Source organism: Pseudomyrmex gracilis, unplaced genomic scaffold (genome assembly GCF_002006095.1).
Source record: "Pseudomyrmex gracilis isolate BER0280 unplaced genomic scaffold, ASM200609v1 scaffold_74, whole genome shotgun sequence".
In the NCBI taxonomy this organism is placed as follows: Eukaryota; Metazoa; Arthropoda; class Insecta; order Hymenoptera; family Formicidae; genus Pseudomyrmex; species Pseudomyrmex gracilis.
In genome coordinates, this window is record NW_018020658.1 from 149,841 (window position 1) to 169,052 (window position 19,212).

The 19,212-nt window shown below is 42.4% G+C and overlaps 3 protein-coding genes across 5 annotated transcripts; 1 reads left to right on the forward strand and 2 right to left on the reverse strand.

The window, feature by feature from the left end:
* Positions 1–6,618: 6,618 nt before the first annotated feature.
* Positions 6,619–12,616, reverse strand: LOC109854853 (tetratricopeptide repeat protein 7B). 2 transcript variants are annotated; one of them, XM_020428401.1, is made up of 15 exons: positions 12,165–12,616; positions 11,548–11,699; positions 11,287–11,455; positions 10,790–10,852; positions 10,045–10,227; positions 9,843–9,969; positions 9,595–9,728; positions 9,241–9,512; positions 8,903–9,091; positions 8,628–8,806; positions 8,104–8,543; positions 7,688–7,926; positions 7,433–7,537; positions 7,226–7,317; positions 6,619–6,976 (listed from the first exon to the last, which is right to left on the reverse strand). In XM_020428401.1, exons 1-15 carry the CDS (start codon positions 12,286–12,288, stop codon positions 6,844–6,846), a joined length of 2,601 nt encoding a protein of 866 aa, XP_020283990.1. In that variant the 5' UTR covers positions 12,289–12,616; the 3' UTR covers positions 6,619–6,843. The 2 variants fall into 2 exon arrangements, with proteins under 2 accessions (XP_020283990.1, XP_020283991.1); XM_020428402.1 differs by lacking the exon at positions 10,790–10,852.
* Positions 12,617–13,296: 680 nt separating this feature from the next.
* On the reverse strand, positions 13,297–15,555 carry LOC109854824 (kaptin-like). 2 transcript variants are annotated; one of them, XM_020428311.1, is made up of 8 exons: positions 15,338–15,555; positions 14,940–15,166; positions 14,602–14,864; positions 14,371–14,537; positions 14,072–14,244; positions 13,918–13,990; positions 13,527–13,818; positions 13,297–13,386 (listed from the first exon to the last, which is right to left on the reverse strand). In XM_020428311.1, the coding sequence occupies exons 2-8, from the start codon at positions 15,139–15,141 to the stop codon at positions 13,309–13,311; spliced, it is 1,248 nt and encodes a 415-aa protein (XP_020283900.1). In that variant the 5' UTR covers positions 15,142–15,166; positions 15,338–15,555; the 3' UTR covers positions 13,297–13,308. The 2 variants fall into 2 exon arrangements, with proteins under 2 accessions (XP_020283900.1, XP_020283899.1); XM_020428310.1 differs by having other exon boundaries at positions 15,262–15,551.
* A 2-nt stretch (positions 15,556–15,557) lies between these two features.
* Positions 15,558–19,207, forward strand: LOC109854825 (annexin B9). The gene is made up of 7 exons (XM_020428312.1): positions 15,558–15,653; positions 16,071–16,158; positions 16,699–17,080; positions 17,173–17,325; positions 17,404–17,577; positions 18,589–18,770; positions 18,865–19,207. Exons 2-7 carry the CDS (start codon positions 16,129–16,131, stop codon positions 18,916–18,918), a joined length of 975 nt encoding a protein of 324 aa, XP_020283901.1. The 5' UTR covers positions 15,558–15,653; positions 16,071–16,128; the 3' UTR covers positions 18,919–19,207.
* Positions 19,208–19,212: the final 5 nt, after the last annotated feature.

Below are 19,212 nucleotides of genomic sequence, written 5' to 3' on the forward strand. Positions count from 1 at the left end.
CGCGGCGGTCGTAACGGCGCCGGCCGCCTACGCGGCCGCGAGCTAGTTCCCGCGCGCGCGGATTCCCCCGTTGCCGAAAGGTGCGGAAAAAAAGGCCCGTGGCGATTTTTAATCGCGCGAACGGCGCGTGAGAGAGAGAGACGCAGCGAGTGCGGGACCCGCGACGTTCGCCGCAGCCACGGGCTTCGCCTGGCGCTCGTCGTAACCCCGCGAACGCCCCGTAACAAATCTGTTTTACACAGCGGGGTGGGTGCGGTCGTGTTTACAGGACGAGTCCGGGCGAACTAACCGGGCCTGTGATTGGCCGGCGCGCACCTGCAATGCGTCAGGCGGTCGCGCGGACTGTGCTGTGTCGCGCCGGCTACCGGGTCAGAGCCGGGCTTCCCTGCTCGCGAGAAGACCGCTTGAATGCGATGGGCGCGTTTTTCGGCTATATGTTCCGAGCACCCCTCCCTCCTCTTTCGTTTTCCCTGTCTCTCTTTTCCGTCGTGTCTCTTTCTCTCCTCCCGTCGTTGTCGTCGCACGGCTCTCTTCTGAAAACCCGCTCACTGACCTTTTTCCTTAACTCTTTTTCCCCCGCACCCTTACGACGGACGAAGAGAATCGCCGGGGTTTGCTTTTCTTTCTCTTCTAGTCTCTCATTTTTCTCCATCTTCCGCGTTTTCTCTATTTCGTGCTCCGTTTGCCGCGTTTCTCTCGGTGTTTCCCGTTATACCGTTTGTCGCGCTCGTCATTGACCTCGCCGATGACGGTTGGCTTTGCTAATACCGCACCCTCTTTCCTTCGCGAGAGAGAGAGAGAGAGAGACGAGATACGAAAGAAGGAACATAAATCCCAGAATGTCTCGCAACAAAACCAATGACATATCGATCTCGTACCGATTTTATTTTATTTTATTTTTTTTTTTCACGTACCGAACAAATTTTCTCAATTCAAATATCAATTGATTTCTTGCGTCTCACTTTTGATCCATCCCCCATTCAATTTTTTTTCTCGACTTCTTTTCTTCTTTCAAATGAGAAAAGCTCTCTCTTAGCGAAGGACTGTATCGCGGAGAGAAAACCTATCGCTTTCGTAGACGACGACATAAATTGGATCTACTTCGACGCGAGAGATGGAGAAGGAGAAGTCGCTGTAAAGTTTCTCGCACGGGCGTTTTCTCTGTCTCTGTCTCTCTCTCTCTCTCTCTCCCTCTCTCTTACTTTATTCTCCTCGGGGTATTAATTCGGATCAATTTCATCGAAGAGCGCTCTAACATAGATCTCTGCATTACTTCGTAGGAATGTACAGTCGGTGTAAAGCGTGAAAATTTATCGTGCCCGGCCGTACCGTCGTCATAGTTATCGCCCTTTTGTCCTCCACACCCCTTTCCCAAGCTTCTCTCTCTCTCTCTTTCTCTCTCCCTCTCTTTTTCTATCTTCGTCGTTGCTCTCTTCGGCGACCGTTTCGCTCCTCTCCACTTCTCTCTCTCTCTCTCTCTCTCTCTCTCTCTCTCTCTCTCTCTCTCTCTTTCTCTTCCGTCCCGCCCGTTTTACCTGCGTATACTATTTCCACATTCCCGGTATGTGTGTCATTGTAGTACGATAATTTGACAATGACGCAAGAAAATGTTATAGTCGCGTCAAACGTATTATAGGTCTTAGTGTTGTTATTACTCGAAGCGATTATAAGTGACGTTGCGAAATGACGTTTATTAATAGAACATGTAAATTTGTTTTTTTTTTTTTTTTTTGTTTGTTTTTTAATTTTCTGCGCAGAGACACCTGTACGGATAAGGGAACACTATAAGGGCGAAAAACTCTGGCTATATCTTTGTTTTCCTTCTCGCTCTGTCTTCTTCTCCCTTTCTCTAGCTGTCTCGCTCGCTCGCACTTGCTACGTACGTTCTACCGCGAGAGAATCGCACAATATAGAGATTATATTCTCCCAAAGTTCTCTGCATTGCGTTTTCGTATGCGCACGTATCGGGGAAAATTCGTTCGGCCGAATAGAATTTGCATAAGTAATCGAAATTTTTTTTTGAAAAATCGATGTCTCAATCACGCGATTCAATTGTTATTACAAACAAAAAAATATCCCGAAGTTTCTTCGTCCGCGTTCGATATATAGTCAAGATCGGCGATATAGCTTCGCAAGGTTTCGCGATGCGGTATTCAAGAGGAGACCGCGGTTTTTTGCGTCATCCCCGAGTAGGGGATGAATGAGCGTGTAACGGTTCCGATCCGAGTATGCATTCATCGGAATCGCATCGACATTTGAAACCCATCCAAAGTGTTCCATGAATTTGCATCGCCATCGCCACATTGTTGTCATAGGTATAATTGCCGGTGACGAACACACACACACACACACACACCCAGGGGGTAAGTAAGTAGTTGCGCTGCTACGGCGATATACATCGCCGCGTTAAACTGCCGCCGCCTTCACTGTCGTATATAAATACCCAACGGAATCGTTATTCCGTTTTCGCTTATTTATTTCACACATTGCGAGCATGTGCGCGCATTCTCTCTCCGGCAAATACAACAATAATATGTATTTCAATGTCGCGCGCCGCGTCTCAACTTGTGGAACTTGAAATTTTTACGAGGACAACACGTACGTAAATATACATACGTTCGCGGAGAGCTAAACGCGAAAGTCATGTGAGAGAGAGAGAGAGAGAGAGAGAGAGAGAGAGAGAGTTAGATGACTAACTTCAAGTCTCATTAAAGTTACTCAGCGCGCTGTTTCTTGATATCTCACCTGGGAGAAGAAAATATGAGTCACGGAAGCTCTTCGGAAGCTAGATTTCCAGAAATCGCCGTGTTTCAAATCTTCTCAGCGGACTGTGGGTTTCGAGCGCGGGAAGATTTTTTTTTTCTTTTTTTTCAACGTGGCTGATCAGGGGGAGTCAAAATTGACTCCCTTCGATCGAAGAACCGCGAAGAAGAGTAAAGTTATCGGCGAGAGAGCGTGACCCCGCGACGCGTCACGGGACTACGTTTAAACCCTACGTTTCTCACGTGACGCCTATGTTCAAGACAGATCGATCGCTCGGGCGAGACGACGTGCGATCGACGTCTTTAGCTTCAAAAAAGTTGGTAATAGATGGTTTTACGTTAACGATATATACACAAGAGAGACAGATATATATCGCGCTATAGAAAGAGGAAACTGCGATTTGTCCATCTCATTTTTTCGACGTGCACACGAGGTGGGGGAAGCGCGTTCGCCGAAAGGATCTCACGAAATTTCTCTTCTCGCAGAAGCGAGTAATACGCGCGCGGCGCATATCGATCGCGCTGACGCGCTCCGGCCAGGAACACGGCGATGCGGTGCGGCCAGGATCTCCACCCCGCCGCCGCCGCCGCCGCTGCCGCCGTCGTTTTACGTCCGCCGCCCGACTCGTGTAACAACGTGTATGTATATGTGTCGTCCGATGAATTGTTAAACCGCTTCGTCGCTCGTCGTGTGACCGTGACCGATATATCCCGGAGACGCGGCGGTTACGAGCGGCGGATGCCCAAGAGCGGCGCTATCGATAAGGACTAATTAGCGCGACCGGCGCGCGTAAATACGGAAAATTTATATCTGCCGCGCGAAAAAAAAAAAAAAAAAAAACATCGTCGCGCGATTTCCGAAACGGAGGAAAAACCAAGCGACGACGACGACGACGGTCTCGCAGAGAAGGACACGAACGGGAGAATCGGCCGGTTGATTATGTATTTTGCACATGTAAACCGTGTGTGTGTGTGTGTGCGAACGCGTAAACGCGCTAAAAGCGCGATGTGTGTTCGTGGATGTACGTTACGAAGCGTATGTATCGTCGACACGCTTTGCGGGAAACGCTGCCGCGGACGCGACGCGCCGCACCGCGGCAAAAATCGATGCGACCTCGGTCGTGCCGAACCGAGCGCGCCATAAAGAGAAGCGCGCGTTTCCTTCCCATCGCGTTTCCGATGAACAAAATAATAATAAACATTATATGAACGAACAAACGATGTGTCCAAGAGTGCCTGCTCCGGAATAGGCTCCTAGAAATAGAGGAGCGATCTTTCGAAGAATATAGTTTCGTGCCGTCGCGCGAACACAACGACGACGACGACGGCGACGACGACGGCGACGACGACGATGACGACGACGACGGATGACGCGGCACCCGCCGCGTCGTGTGTGTCGAGCCTGCGCACGCTAGGACGCGCAATGCGACACGCGATAGAACGGGACGGCAAAACGGCACGACCGCGGTAATCTTGTTACAGGGAGAAAGAGAGAGAGAGAGAGAGAGAGAGCGAGCAAGAGAGAGAACTAAAAGAAAAGAGAGAGACAGAGAGAGAGAGAGCGCGCAGGGAAGGGAAAGAAACGGCGCACGACGGCAAAGCCGGGGGTAGAGCCTCGGTACCGGGATGGGTTTTCTCGGGGTGGATAGATAGGTAGGCAAGACCCCGAGGCAGGTAGGCAGATGAAGGCAGGGAATTTAATAGGAGATCCGCAGCAAAGAATGTTAATTTTACCGTAATAGCATCGGTCTTTTCTTCTCGCACGGTCACGCTATCGCACGTTAAAAATTGATATTCCCCGCGTCCTTGAAGCGAAGAGGGATGGACGGCGCCGCGCCGATAAAGATAGGGAAAAAGAAACGAGGAAAAGAGAGAAAATGGAATTCCGTTTATTGCGCAATATATCCTCATACTCGCGGCCCGCTACCAAACGGAAAACCAAAGGGAGATCAAAAAAAAAAAAAAAAAAAAGAGAGAGAGACGACACCGCCCCGATATATATCTAATTTTTTTGCAATGTACTCGCCCGCGAATCTCTCGTGGCGAAACTTTCTCGGGCAATAAAGTTCTTTTGTCGCCGTAACTCTCTGTGCATGTGTGACATATCGAATATCCAATTTGATATATATATATATAAAAAACTGCGTTGCACCGACTTTCAAATTGTTTCAATCTCCGATTACGGATAGCGACGTTCGATCGGGGGTGATGATGAGAAAGAAATGAATATATACGGAGCTCCCTCCTCTTTCCGTACGTTTTTGACGTCGAAACGTTAAATAAAAATAGACCGAGAGTGACATCTCTCTTTTTCACAACTCCGCGCTCTCCTCTTCGTGCGAAACAAAAATGTTTCATTTACAGAAAAGATTTGTAACATTGAGTACGTAAAAGGACGATGGATAGCGCGGGAACACAGACATAATAAACTTCGTACGTGTGCGAATTTTGCGGGGGATTGAGATGTCTCGGGATATAAAAGTTGCGTCGCTGAAACGCGAGGTGCGTGTGTAATATACAATGCACATTTAGAGATTTATAAATATTTATCTTCTCCCTCAGAGATAAATAAAAGAGAGATACTCGGAATTTTCTGATATTATTGCTCACGTACGCACTAACGCTTATATTAAATGTTTTCTTTTCGCTAATCGTTTCCTAGGCAAGCGTTTCCCGGAAACCGTCATCTTATATGCGCGAACTGCGAAATGCTTAACGATCTTAGAGATTATTGATGATCATCGAGATGATGTAATTGAAATTAGAGAAGACGACGGGCGTGCGCGCGCGCGCGCGCGCGTGTGTGTGTGTGTGTGGGGTGCTTCGGTCCGACGTGTACGCGTCAATATGCGTCGACCTTCCCGCGGTGAAGGCAATCCAAGGCGTTTTCTCAAGTTCCCTTCCTCCCCCCTCCTCGTCTGCGAGAAACCAGGCCATATACATGTATAACATTATTATATCGATTACACAAAAGAAAATAGCTCTGCCTCTTAACGACAACGCGACTGTCATTCCGCGCGTTCTATATACCGCGCGACATATATTATTATTGCGCGTCGCGCGTGTTCGCCCAATGACGATCGAAATAAAAGACGACTTTTATTCGCCCGGAAAAAGAAAGAAAAAAAAAAAAAAAAACAAGAGGGATGTGAAGAGAAACGGAGGATCGACCGCCGTTCGGTTCGCGCGCTCGGATAAAATCTCGTTAGTCTCTCTCTCTCTCTCTCTCTTTCTCTCTTGTTCTCGCCGCGAGTTATCGATCTCTATAAAAATAAATTACTACATTTTTAGAGGTATTGTAGACTTCCGATTTGTCCGTTCGCCCGCTCGTACGTACGTACGTACGTACGTACGTACGATTCGGTATAAGTACGTGCTTGCGCATCATGCGCAAATTGGGCCATCACGTATGCGCACTATCGCACATCCGCATCAAGTTTGCGCAGTCACTTGCGCAATACACGCACCGGGGGTGAAACGGTAAGGGAGATCATGCGCGCGTAACATTCGTCGTCATAATAAATTAATTCAGTCATCATCAAATGCATGATTATAAACTATTAATTATTGTTAATAAATAAGTATATTATATCGTAGTAGCTTACTTCGAAATGACATTCGGGGAGTAAAATGCGATCTCGTGAAAAAAAGAAAAAAAAATTCGTTCCCCGAGAAAAAATCGAGCAGCCGAGATTCTCGAAGTCTAATAGACTTCGGAGGGAACAAAGTCGTGGGAAAAAAACAATCAACGCGGATGTCGGGGAGGGGGGGGAGAGGGGGGTGTAGCATAGTATTTTCTCAGTGCGAAAACTCGCACACAGAAATCCAAGACTTTGAGATAAGACTTTTATTCGTGTTTCTTACATCGAATTAACTATCTGTACAGTTCAAGTTATCTTAATCTTTGTGTTTTGTTTTTTTCCTTCTTTCAACAACGTGTTTGGACAATAGTACAACGCGTCCAGGTACTATTGAACGGGAAGGCGACACCCGGCAGAGAAGAAAAGAGGGAAGGGACAAAAATAGTCAAATCCCATCTTCCAAAATTGGGAAGGAGAGGAAGGGGAGGGAGCGACACGAATTACTCGAAAGTTACCGGTATCGACAGAATCGGTAGGATGGGATTTGTCGTTTCGACCTCTAATGCCGTTGCCATGCAGTCGCTGGCGGCTTCCACCTCGCCCAGAGATTCCAACACTACTCCAAGATTGTACCTAAAAAAAAAAATTGAAATATGCGACAATATTTCTTTAATCTACGTTTAATCTACCAATATAATGCGCTTATCAAACTCTATCACTTGGAACTCGATTCAACTTTATCGGGAGCTCGCGATAACAAATGTCGAATAAAGATGTAAAGATATCGCGAGCTACGAAAAAAAAAAAAAAAGATAACTCGCGCTACGCTGTTCTAGAAACAATTTAGAAATTGAAAAATCGACTACTGCGATCGCGCAATACCAAGTCTGATGGGAATTTGGATCGATCTTCGCGGCGTCTCTCAACGTTTTCTCCGCCAATCTCTGACTGCCCAAATAATGATAAATGAGACCCTGCAAATAATCAGAACGTCTGTGTGACAAATTTCGTAAAACAAAATCGTAGAATACGCATATAAGAGAATTCATCAGTAATACGTAACGCGCGCGCGCGCGCGACAATTATTACCAAATGTTGCAGACTCTTAATGTGCGAAGGATTAATCGAAACAGCGTTCTGGTAGCACTGCTTCGCTTCCGTGTACTCCAACTTGTACTCGTGTAGAAGGCCACGCTGTAAAAGAGATAATTGCATTTGATTATCGCACGGAAGCGTGATCTTCCGTTGTTGAATCGGTTAATCTCTCGAAATATTCAAGATACACGGTGCGACAACAACAACAGAAAAAGATGTTTTTTTTCTTTCGATTCTACCGTCGCGTACCGTGTACATAATGTGGTGGCTCAACGGAAAAATATTGGTGGCCTCTTGGAGAGACAGAACGGCACCGTTCGGTTGATCCAGCATTAGAAAAACCTCGGTGAGCAAGAGCCAGATTTGCAATTGCAACAGCCACGCCCGCTGTGGCCCCGGCTTCGGTGTAAACGAACTGATCGATGAGGCGACTTCGGACAAAGCCTGCTCGACTCTCGAAGCGGCCAACGATTGCGCGTGCAGAGAACCTGTTGAAAACAACGTTTGCTGTTTGTGAGATTTTGGAGAGAAGGTCATCGGAGGCGAGAAGGAAGAATAGTATTTGTTTGCTTTAAAATTTGCATTTAAACGGAATGGGAATTCTCAAACGCATTGTTGAACGAAGAATACGACGAAAATTATTGTTATTGCGACGCGTAACTCACTGGAGTCCTTATCGGACATCTCCGATGTGTAGAGCTGAAAAACGCTTCTGGTCTCGCTTCGCTTCTCGCTCTGTTGCTCGTTGCAGTTAACGTTTGTCTGATCCTCGTAGAGATTTTTCCACAGATGCAACATGTGACTGATGGTGTAGAGCGCGTCTACGCCGCCGATACTACGCAGTTCGAGATGCGCCTTCACGTAGAGGAAATTCAAATTGTCCGGATACTCCTCCAACACGCTATTTATCACGTGCAACGCCTCGGAATACTGTTTGTGTGCCGACAGGAGTAACGCAAATAAATGCAACGACGGAATGTGTTCTGCTCGCAGATTCAACGCGATCTTCACGTGCACGATGGCGTCGGTGATCTGTCTGTTTATTGCGTACTCGTGAGCCAGATAATACTCGGCCAGATGATCGTTCGGATCGCATTGTTGCGCCCTGTTCGAGAGAAAAAATCTTTCGTCACTTCGACGAAACAAACAATCTAAAGACCGCGCGTACGATCTAATATTTAAATTATACTTTTGAAAGCAGTCCAGAGCGGTGTTCGTGTGATGCACTTTATCCTGTTTCACGATCGTGTTCGCGGACAGTATACTGTGGCCGATCCCGATGTACAAGTGGCATCTGGACTGCATCCCCTGCGAATTCACCATCTCTCGTTGAAGAGCCTTTTGGCTCCACTCGATACCTTCGTTTATCTGTTAAGATCCACAAAATATTCTGAAAATATTGTCTTCGAGATAAAAAAAAAAAAAAAATAAAATAAAAATGTGACAAAGGGAACATGTTTTTACCATGTTCAACTGTTCGTAGCACAGCCTCGCGGCTAATAGACAAGGCATTACTTTCTGAGGGGACAATCTGGCGACCACTTTTAGGACTCTGTACGCGTGCATGTATCTCCCCATGCTTATCAGACACAGCGCGTACTGGGTCCATATGTGCGCCTCCTCGTGAGAGAACTTCATCGCTCTTTCGAAAGACTGTTGCGAAACAAACGTTTAAATTAAGCACTCGCTTAATGATGAATCACAACGCGTTACGACACAACAATGACATACATAACACATATATATATAAAATGCAACAAGAATAAATATTTTTTTCTCTCTCTTTGAAAAATTATCTTCACCTCGTACAGAAGTTCCACTTGACTCCATCTGATGACAACGACCGTGAGCAGATCGTAAACGGCGGTGGCATTTTCGAACGCGCGTATTCGGGCTTCCTTGAATTCGGGCGATTGACTCAGAACGGCGTCTCTCACCGCCATCGCTTCGCTGATCAGCAACAAGAGAATCGTCTCCTCGTACTCGTTCTTCGGAATGAACATGTTGGGTCCCGAGTACTTTTTCGGCTTCCACGGCGAATCCAAATTATTCGCTCGCCGATTGCTGACGGTAGCTGCAACATTGAAATACATCAGTAAAACACAATTTTTTTCCTTTACGATAAAAATATTTTGTTACACGTGCGATTATCGTACTCGTATCGACTGGACCCTCCGGCGGCTTATAGTCCGCGCCGCTTATACCACGCAACAGAACTTCCGCCAACTGTCTGGTCAAGGTCACACGCAAACTCTGAGTAGTTGTGGATTCAACGGCGGATAAAATTTCTCTGTCACAACAAAGAAAAGAAACAGCAAAGTTTTGTAAAAGAAAAAGTTGCAGTTCTTTTAGAATGTTGATTTCTTTACACGTCTCTCACGTTGTGTGAGTTACGTATACACACCTGTAACGATTAACAGCGGCTTGTATGTTGCCCATTTGAATGTACAGTATCGGCGCTCTTTGCAGAGCGGTTTCCAAAATGGGTCCGATATGTTTCGCGGTGCAAACCGGAGGTTGCGGGTTTGTACCTGATGAACACACCGAACCGTTAAGAAAACGAACTTCACTCGATAATATCAATGTTGCGAACACTAAATGATCACCTGTGCTGTTTGTGTTTATGATGGAGATACCGTTCTGTTGCTGCATAGCGATTTTGTCCTGCTCCTGCAGATACACCAGCGTCAAGTCACCGGAGACTTCGTAGCACTTGATTATCCGCTCGTGCCACTCTGCAATCTTATGTTTCGACTTAGATTGCGGCGGTTGCTTTTCCAGGCAGAGACCTGACACAAATAACAACTTTCAATGTCGATGATCAGTCGAGAACACAGTTTGTATATATTATCGAACACATCGACGCGGACGTAACGTTTGACATAAAAAAAGAAAATAAAAATAAAAAAAATAAAAAAAAACTTTTGATCATAACTAGACTAGAAACAAAATATTTTACAAAAACTTCATTCTTCGTCGTTAACGAAAGCTTCCGCAATGTGCTTTGTTCTTGTCACATCTATAATAGCATTCGCTAGTAGAAACAAGTCGATAAAATTAGAATTCAAACGAGGCGGCAAAGCACAAAGAGAATTTATATTTACTTTGTTTGTTATTTTGAACGAAGTAAATTGTTTTTGTTTGAATATTTTAAACGAGTAACTGTTAAAGATAATACAAACGATAGCATGCCGCTACGTGTGGTAATTAAATTCAGTTTAAAAAGCACGTATAAGCAGATATGATGTAAATATATGTATATATATATATATATATGTAGATCGATATGTGCATTAGTACGTAACTAAATAAAATACAAAAGCAAAATCAAGCGGATAAGCGCATACAAACCTTTGATTGCATATGATTCTGCTATAATGCGCAGTCTTCGGCAGGACAAATGTTTGTCTGTGTCTAAAGTAAACATACTTTCTTTCTCTAAGTCATACATAGGTTGTATAGTAGTAAATAAACGAATGTAATAAAAAAACGACAAAATCAACGTGTATAAAATTCTAAAATTGTTACTACGTGAGATAAGTGCTCGTTAATGTTAAACTGGGATAATGATATAAATGTATGTAATGGAGTAGAATAATATACCGTTACGATAGTAACTATCTGTTTTACAAAGATTTTGCACAGTAAAAATAATATGTAAACAATTTGTACTTCTCTAACCACATAACTATTAACAAACGTAAAATCTACTGTTAAAAGAGAAAACACAAAACTATAGAAAGCAAGCTGTTAAAAAAGTGTAACTTTCTGAAACATTGCACTAAGACTGTATTCTACTGTTGTCAGAAAAAAAGAGTTGGAAAAACAAAGGTCTTTTGATCGCAAACCTTTAATCGCATACGATTCTGCTATAATACGTAAACTTCGACAAGGTAATTGCTTTTCTGTAAGTGTGTCAAGTTCAGCTTGTTGATAGTGACGAAGAGCGTCCTCGTACATCCCCATTGCGTAATGAAGTTTGCCAAGTAGCAAATGGGCGTCCAATACAACCAGAGCCTAAAAAATATTAGAGATGGGAAAAAATTTACTTATAGTATTCTCTTGAAGAGTTTTAGTTTTTAATCTCTTTATATATATTCCTTCATTACCTGCTTGTCTTTTTCATTGGCAGCTAGTATTAAGTACTTCCGTGTTTCTGCCAGTCCATTTCGTGCTTTGCTGATATTAGAATCTATCGGCGGAGTTTGCTCCAAAAAACTTTCTAGTCTTCCTTCTCCATTCAAGAAATTTGCTAAACATTCTGTTAAAATAAAAAAAAAAAAAAAAAAAAAACAAATTTGTCATGAGATAATTGCAGCTGAAAACAATAACATTTTATCTTGTCATTTAAGAAAAATAGATGACACAAATAATTCTTAATATTTATTTCTTTTTTTTTTCTCTCTTATTCTCTGAAAACCATGACAACGCAAAATACCATGAGAAAATTGTGACGTGCGAAACAATTAAACGAAATGAATATCAAATTTTATCTGGACAAACAAGTCGTTATCCTTGACATTTATGCAATGATGTAACATCTTTTTTCGGAAAAAGAAAAAACGAACAAGCGTCACCTGACGGTGGAACGTGGTTCAAGTGACATTTATGGGGATATATAACCTTTTCGCAAGAGAAATGTTACGACCCATCGAGATGAGGTCTCATTTAAATGACAGAAAAGTCGCGACAAGTGAGAGAGAAAAGGGGGAAGATTTATGTTTACCATTGCTGGGGTACTGCACTTTTAAGTGTTCCGCCAATTCTATAACCTTCTTCCAATTGCCCTCCTCGCGATTCCGATCAATCTCGGTCTCGATGCGGAGGGTCTGGCTTTTCTTGCTCGTCATCTCGTAATCTCTAAAGCGACGATCGGACGAAATCACCTCCCAGCGGGCTGGACTTCAATCGGCGCCGAAGAGCTACGCGGCGATATATTGATCATCAGTGACCGTTTCCTCGGGTGCGATATTCACCGCGAACAAGTCCTAGGAAAACGGTCGCACACCAGCCAGCGACTCGGCGGCGATTGAAAACCTCCTCTCCGCCACGGATAACAGCAACGACGACAACAAAACGCGAACAAAAACGTGACCACCCGCGGACACGTGCGCGTGGCAACTGTCACGCGAAACGTCACACGGTCAGCCCTTTCGCTTCCCTTCGAAATGCCTTTCTTACAACGTAACAAGTGATTTGCATAGCCTACGTGTAAAAATACGATTTTGTTTGAGGCGCGACGAACAATCTCGCTGATTGGCTATCGGATGAAGAATTCTAAAATTCCCTAGTTATCAGCCAATTGGCGTATCCGCGGCATTTGTTACATGAGAAACGACGTATCGCATGACTTGTAAATGAAAGCGAGATGATTGCGCCGTGAAATATGGGATAAGGTCGTCTTCGACAATCGCGCGGCCTTAGAGTTGGATTTGCAACGGTCCGATCGCATTGGTCGATTCGAAAAATCTAACAATACGATTGGTCTGCTCGTGAATCCGATTTGCGATTGCGAGCGTCGCGACAGTGATTTTTTTATTTTTCACTAAAATACAAACTAGATAGAACGCATACGTCAAAGATTGATTAACGCAACATACACACAAACAAAAACGTAACAAACTTGGGAGACAATGATATTTGTCTCTGTCTCTTTCTCAGAGATTTTAAATGATTTAATATTCATGTACATTGAAACTCGTTTCCTTTTTTTGTATAAATTTTTTTTATCGAAATTACATCACACGTGAACATGACACATGTGCGTAAAAATGCATATACTGCCGCGCATTGAAAATATATATTAAAAATATAGAATATATATACATATATATATAGAAAAAATTACCTTTTTTTTGTTTTAACAAATATTACATTTTCTCCGCTAACATGTCAATTAGTTTTTTGTAACGTTTCTTCCACGTTACTTCCAACTCCGTTGTGTTATGCTGTATAAAATGATAAAAAAAAACAATCATATATGTCTATTAAAATATATTATTTATATGTTTTTTTAAATATTGAATGAGTGAATAAACAAATATTATGCGTGTAAAGCCGAATATGTACGTAAGAATAAATACGAAACCTGTAATATGTGTACACCACGTTGAGTGAGCACAATCACTTCTTTCATTCCGTCATTCGTTATATCCATGTAGCTTATGGAATGCACGGGAGCGTCGAACAGCTTTCTAACGGCCAATTCCCACGTGCCGTTTGTCAACGCGAATATCAGAACTTCCTGATTGTAAGTGCCGAGTAATATCTCATTTTGACCGTCCATGTTCACATCTGCCACACAGCAACACAAAATACACTCGGACATCTCGCCGCTGCTTAATATTACATCACGTTTCATTTCGTGTTCAAGAATATCTCTGATAAAAGACAAATAAAATTTTTACCATAAATATCAACTCTACTGTGTGAAATATATAAAAACGCAACGCTCATCTGTCACCGATACATCCACTTACTCAAAGACAACAGCGTTGCTGGTGTTCAAAACAACAACATTCAATTTCGTACTGTCGTCCTTACGTGGCCCAACTGGAAAGTTTTGCTAATTTTACTTCATGAAGAAAATGCGCGCGTTTGATTTGTGTGTAAATACATGTTTGAAATATTTACGATCGACATCAATGAACGACGGTTTATTGATCGTATTTCGCTGCGGAAATACTATCACGCTTGGCACGGGTTTATCGTATCTGAGCAGCCACTGGCGAGAAATCTGAAGATCGACCGTGTTTACTATAGCTACCTTGACAAGACCGCATTCACAGCCAATTGCGGTGACTCTCCTGCAAAGATCGCATTCCTATACAGATACGAATTTGTGCATCGAGTCGAGAAATATAATTTAGTGACTCTTGATCCCCACACATTAACATATGAAAGTATACATGTGAGACAAAAGCCTAACGTACCACTTATTATTATCATAATAATAAATATTAATCCACAGAGCAAGCGTTTGGATATCGTGTAGCTCTGGAAAATATTTTTCAATACAGGACTCACTGTAAACGTGGCTCAATTTGTCTTCTCTTATCATGTGAATATTGCAATCGCTTCCAGATATCAGCCAAACTACCTGTAAAAAGTGTTAGTTTTATATTGCAAAAATTAACGTTTGTGAAATAATACTGGCTTTATACCTCACGCGTCGAGTCCTGATTCGGCAGGATAGTGTGATACAAGTGATATGGAGTGTACGACAGCTCCACCATGAGACAATTTTGAGCTATTGCCTCAATTGTACTTCCCTCGTCCCCTTCGCCATCCACCGCACCCTCTGTGTATATGTTCAGATATCTTTCAATCGTGTCTTTGCTCGTCTTCATTATTGTAATTCCTATCACAAAACTATCTCCGGTATCTGATTTGTTGTAAGCATCGATAGAAATTATTTCTGCGCCACCTGCAGAAAAAATACAAAGTAAATTCATTAAGAAAAAAACAGTACATTCCATAAAATCTAATGAGCTTTGCGTACTGGGAATATATGTGAACAACAGTTCCTTCACCATAGGTCTCAGAAAATCTGACATTTGATGATACTCGCAAGAATATATCTTTCTCTTCAGAGATGCCACCAGCAGCTTGTTGGAAGTATTGGGAGAAAACAACTTGGTCATTGAGTAAACGTTTCCTTGGGATGCCAGTGGAAACCAGTGTGCGTCTATGAGATTACTCATTGTTGCAGGAGACCGTGATCAGAGACTGAAATTGGACAAAGTTGATTTTTTTTTCTCAAAAATTAATGCAATTGACTCTCAACAAATAGTATAAAAACATGAAAAAAAACTATTACATACTATATGTTGATTGATAATATTCACAGAAGAGAGAAAAGAAATAATTTATTTCAACAGAGGTTATGTTTGTTCCTACGAGAGCCGGTCATATTTAAGTCCGTCGAGGATCCAGTTCGGCCTTTACATTTCTGAGTCCTTGAAACGCTTTAATTTCCAAGGCGAGACGTCACGTCTTTTTTTAATTTACGCTGAACACAATCGGCGCATGGTTCTCTACGTGAGGCGCGCGGGATTTCGTAATCGCTCAGAGCGATCGCCGCCTTGACGGGACAACCGCGATGACGTGATACTACGTGAAAGTGGGTGTGACTGGTGGTGGTGGCCCGGCCGACTCATCGCTCGTTGTCAGTTGCCGGCGTTCGTAGTGATCGAATCGCGTTCTCTGGTGCCCGGTGAGTCTTATCAAAACGAATTTTTGATTACCATCTCGCGTTATCGCGTATGCGATCTCGATTACGTATCTTCGTTGTTTTTTTTATTTGAATTAAATACCAAGCGCGCGAAGACGATCCTTTGCGTGAAAAGGAGGGGAGAAATATCCGATCCCCTCGTGACAGCGTGCAAAGTAACCGTAGCGCGCGCGGTCGATAGAATCGTTCTCGCGTGTCCTGCGGTGCTTAAAAAAAAAAAGTCGGAATCACGATTACCGAGAAAAACTCTACGTACCGTCGTACCGGTCTTTTGATTGCCGCTTTGTTCGCGGCGTTCGCGTCACTTGCGAAAAAAACTGCCAATTTGATGAGGCCTGTAATTTAGACGCATGACGCATTCGATCGCGTTCACAATCATTGCTCCTGAATTTGTTTCAGACTGTCTCGAGTCTTCCCCGCAAAAAGACCAGCAGCAATCTCGAAGTAGGAAACAAAAATGTCGCAGCAACCGTATTATCCGTTCAAGGTACGTAACAAGAAACATATACATGTTTATGTATTTTTTTTTTCTCGTTTCGCAAACGAGATTGAAAAATAAGCGATAAGATCATCGTCGCTTATTACCAACGAGCAACATTGATCTATTTGGAGCGCGAAGTATTGATCAATTCGTATTTTTAACTTTAGCCTAGTTAGTAAGTCGATTCACGTTCTTTCTGTTAAGCGGTTTTTTACGATCGTAAAATGATGAGTATACAGAGCTTTGAAAAATACTTGAGATAACAAATTATTCACGAGTTAATTATGGTTTTAAATATAATTAGAAATGTGTATATATTTGTTTATATACATAAATAAGATAACTGTCCTGATGACTGAACACCACTGGAGATTTATTAAAGAAATTATTATAACAAAATATTCATATATTATCTCCTTCATAAATGTCCAATCGTAGAAAAACTTATTTTATTGAATTTAAATAAAAAATAATCACACACACACACTTTCATATAATCTTTCTTGTTTAAATTGTAATTAGTAAAAATTTATTAAACGCTTGCAGTGCACTCCAACTGTTTACCCGGCCGAGCCGTTTGACGCAAACGCGGATGCCGCTACTTTGCGCAAAGCGATGAAAGGTTTCGGCACAGATGAGAAAGCAATAATCGACGTGCTTACAAAGAGAGGTGTTGTACAGAGGCTGGAGATTGCAGAGGCGTTCAAGACTCTGTACGGAAAAGATTTGATTAGCGACTTGAAGAGCGAATTGACCGGAAAACTGGAAGATGTGATTGTTGCCCTTATGACCCCACTGCCACATTACTACGCTAAGGAGCTGCATGATGCAATCAGCGGCATGGGTACTGATGAAGAGGCGCTCGTTGAGATTCTATGCACCTTGAGCAATTACGGCATTCGTACGATCGCCACGTATTACGAGAACTGTGAGATTCTTATTGTGTATTTGTGTAATTGATAAAATTTTATTTCCCCCACAATCTCGATTAGCTAAAGAATGGATTATATTTTGAAACAGTATACGGCAGAACGCTGGAGAGTGATCTGAAGGGCGATACTTCGGGTCACTTCAAGAGACTGATGGTATCTCTCGTGCAAGCAAACAGAGACGAGAACCAAGGAATCGACCATGCCCAGGCGGTTGCTGATGCTCAAGCATTGTACGAGGCCGGTACGTCTTTCTCGATGTGTCGTCTTTCTTAATAACAACGCAACAAGGCAGTTCTTTGATCTGAAACTTTTTACGCAGGTGAAAAGCAATGGGGAACGGACGAGTCTCAGTTCAACGCGATTTTGATATCGCGCAGCTATCAGCAATTGCGACAGACGTTTATTGAATACGAGAAAATATCGGGACACGACATCGAAGTCGCCATTAAGAAGGAATTTTCCGGCAGCGTTGAGAAAGGTCTACTTGGAATAGGTAAAGTTTTTCCCGATAAAATAACGTGACTTGTGACATACGTTACGATCGTGAGCACGTTGTGCTAACATTTTTACATTCACAAAGTGAATTTGTAATCGCTGAAACTTGTTAAAACGCGACTAGAAACTTTAGTCTTACGTGTATTACGAGCAGAAACGATACACACGCATGTTTTGGAATCAATTGATAATTATGATCAAGAGATACTTTCGTGAGTTTTCACTTTGTGCTTAAACGAGGATGATTGTACGTTTTTTCAGTGTGAGAATAAGCGATTGATATAACAAAGTTCGGCGCGAAGAAACGATAACGTTCTCGAACGCGCAGTGGAATAGCAGTAAATCTCAGTAAATATGATACAATTTCACGAATTAAACCCCCTCTCTCCCTTTTCGTGAGAAATATGTGTATACGGCCGTATATATTTTCATGTCTTTCCACGACCCTTTTTGCAAAAGTATTTCTAAGTTAAAGCAAGTTTAGAATCTTGTGTAGCTTTTGTTTGTTTCTTTTCTTAGAAGAGTTATTACAATCATGTTGTTGACATTCCCGGATACGTTTAGATACTTTTGAACACACAAGCGCACACACACACATATTTGACAATTTCTATTAAAAAATGTAGGCACACGGTTATGTGATAGAAAGGATTTTCCTGTTTTCAAGCAATCTCTAAAACGACATAAAAATTCTGAATTGATTCATAAAATGCATGAAAATGATGTGTACTTCCTGCTCAGGTCCCCGTATCGTAGGATTGTTCCTGACAATGCTGCATGGCAACTAATTAACACGCACAAAGACATTCGTGTTATGGAATTTATAGAGTAGTTGTGTAAAAATAGAATTTTGTTTAAAATCTACGTTGAGTAGTAATTACACTGTAATATTCTCTCAGCATGGAAACTGTTGCCCCCACCTTTCTTTACTAATGTCATCCTTTTTATGTCTTGTTAATCTACATTGTGGATTATTCTACAAAAAAATATTTATCTTTTTTATCACCAGTGAAATGCGTAAAGTCGAAGGTTGGGTTCTTCGCCGAACGTTTATACGCCAGTATGCACGGCATAGGCACAAAAGATCGAACGCTTATCCGTATCATCGTGTCCCGAAGCGAAATCGATTTAGGAGACATTAAAAAAGCATTTGAAGAACGTTTCGGAAAGTCATTGGAAAGCTGGATAGCTGTGAGTTTTTGTATTACATATTTAAAAAAACATTAATTTTTATCATTTCACAGCTTGATTAATTAAGCGACTGATGTGAGTGTATGTGTTACAGGGAGACACCTCGGGAGATTACAAAAAGGCGCTTCTTTCTCTGGTTTCCACATAACTTGAACAAAACACTGGAGAGTTTCACGTTGCACGTTTCTCTTTGTCTTATTGATGCATTGCAATTGTTGTATCTATAAAAAAGCAGTGTTAAATGCGCTCGCACAAAGATTCCAGCTTAAGTGCTTCATGTACTAATGAAGATCTAGAAAAAAGATCTTATATATTTTAATTATTTTTGTATTAATTTTGGGAGATTTTTTTAGTGTTACGGACAGGCCAGTAAAACTAAAGAAGAATTTTACTTTCCACGACCCATATTTACACAAGTTATATTTATAAATTATATTTTATA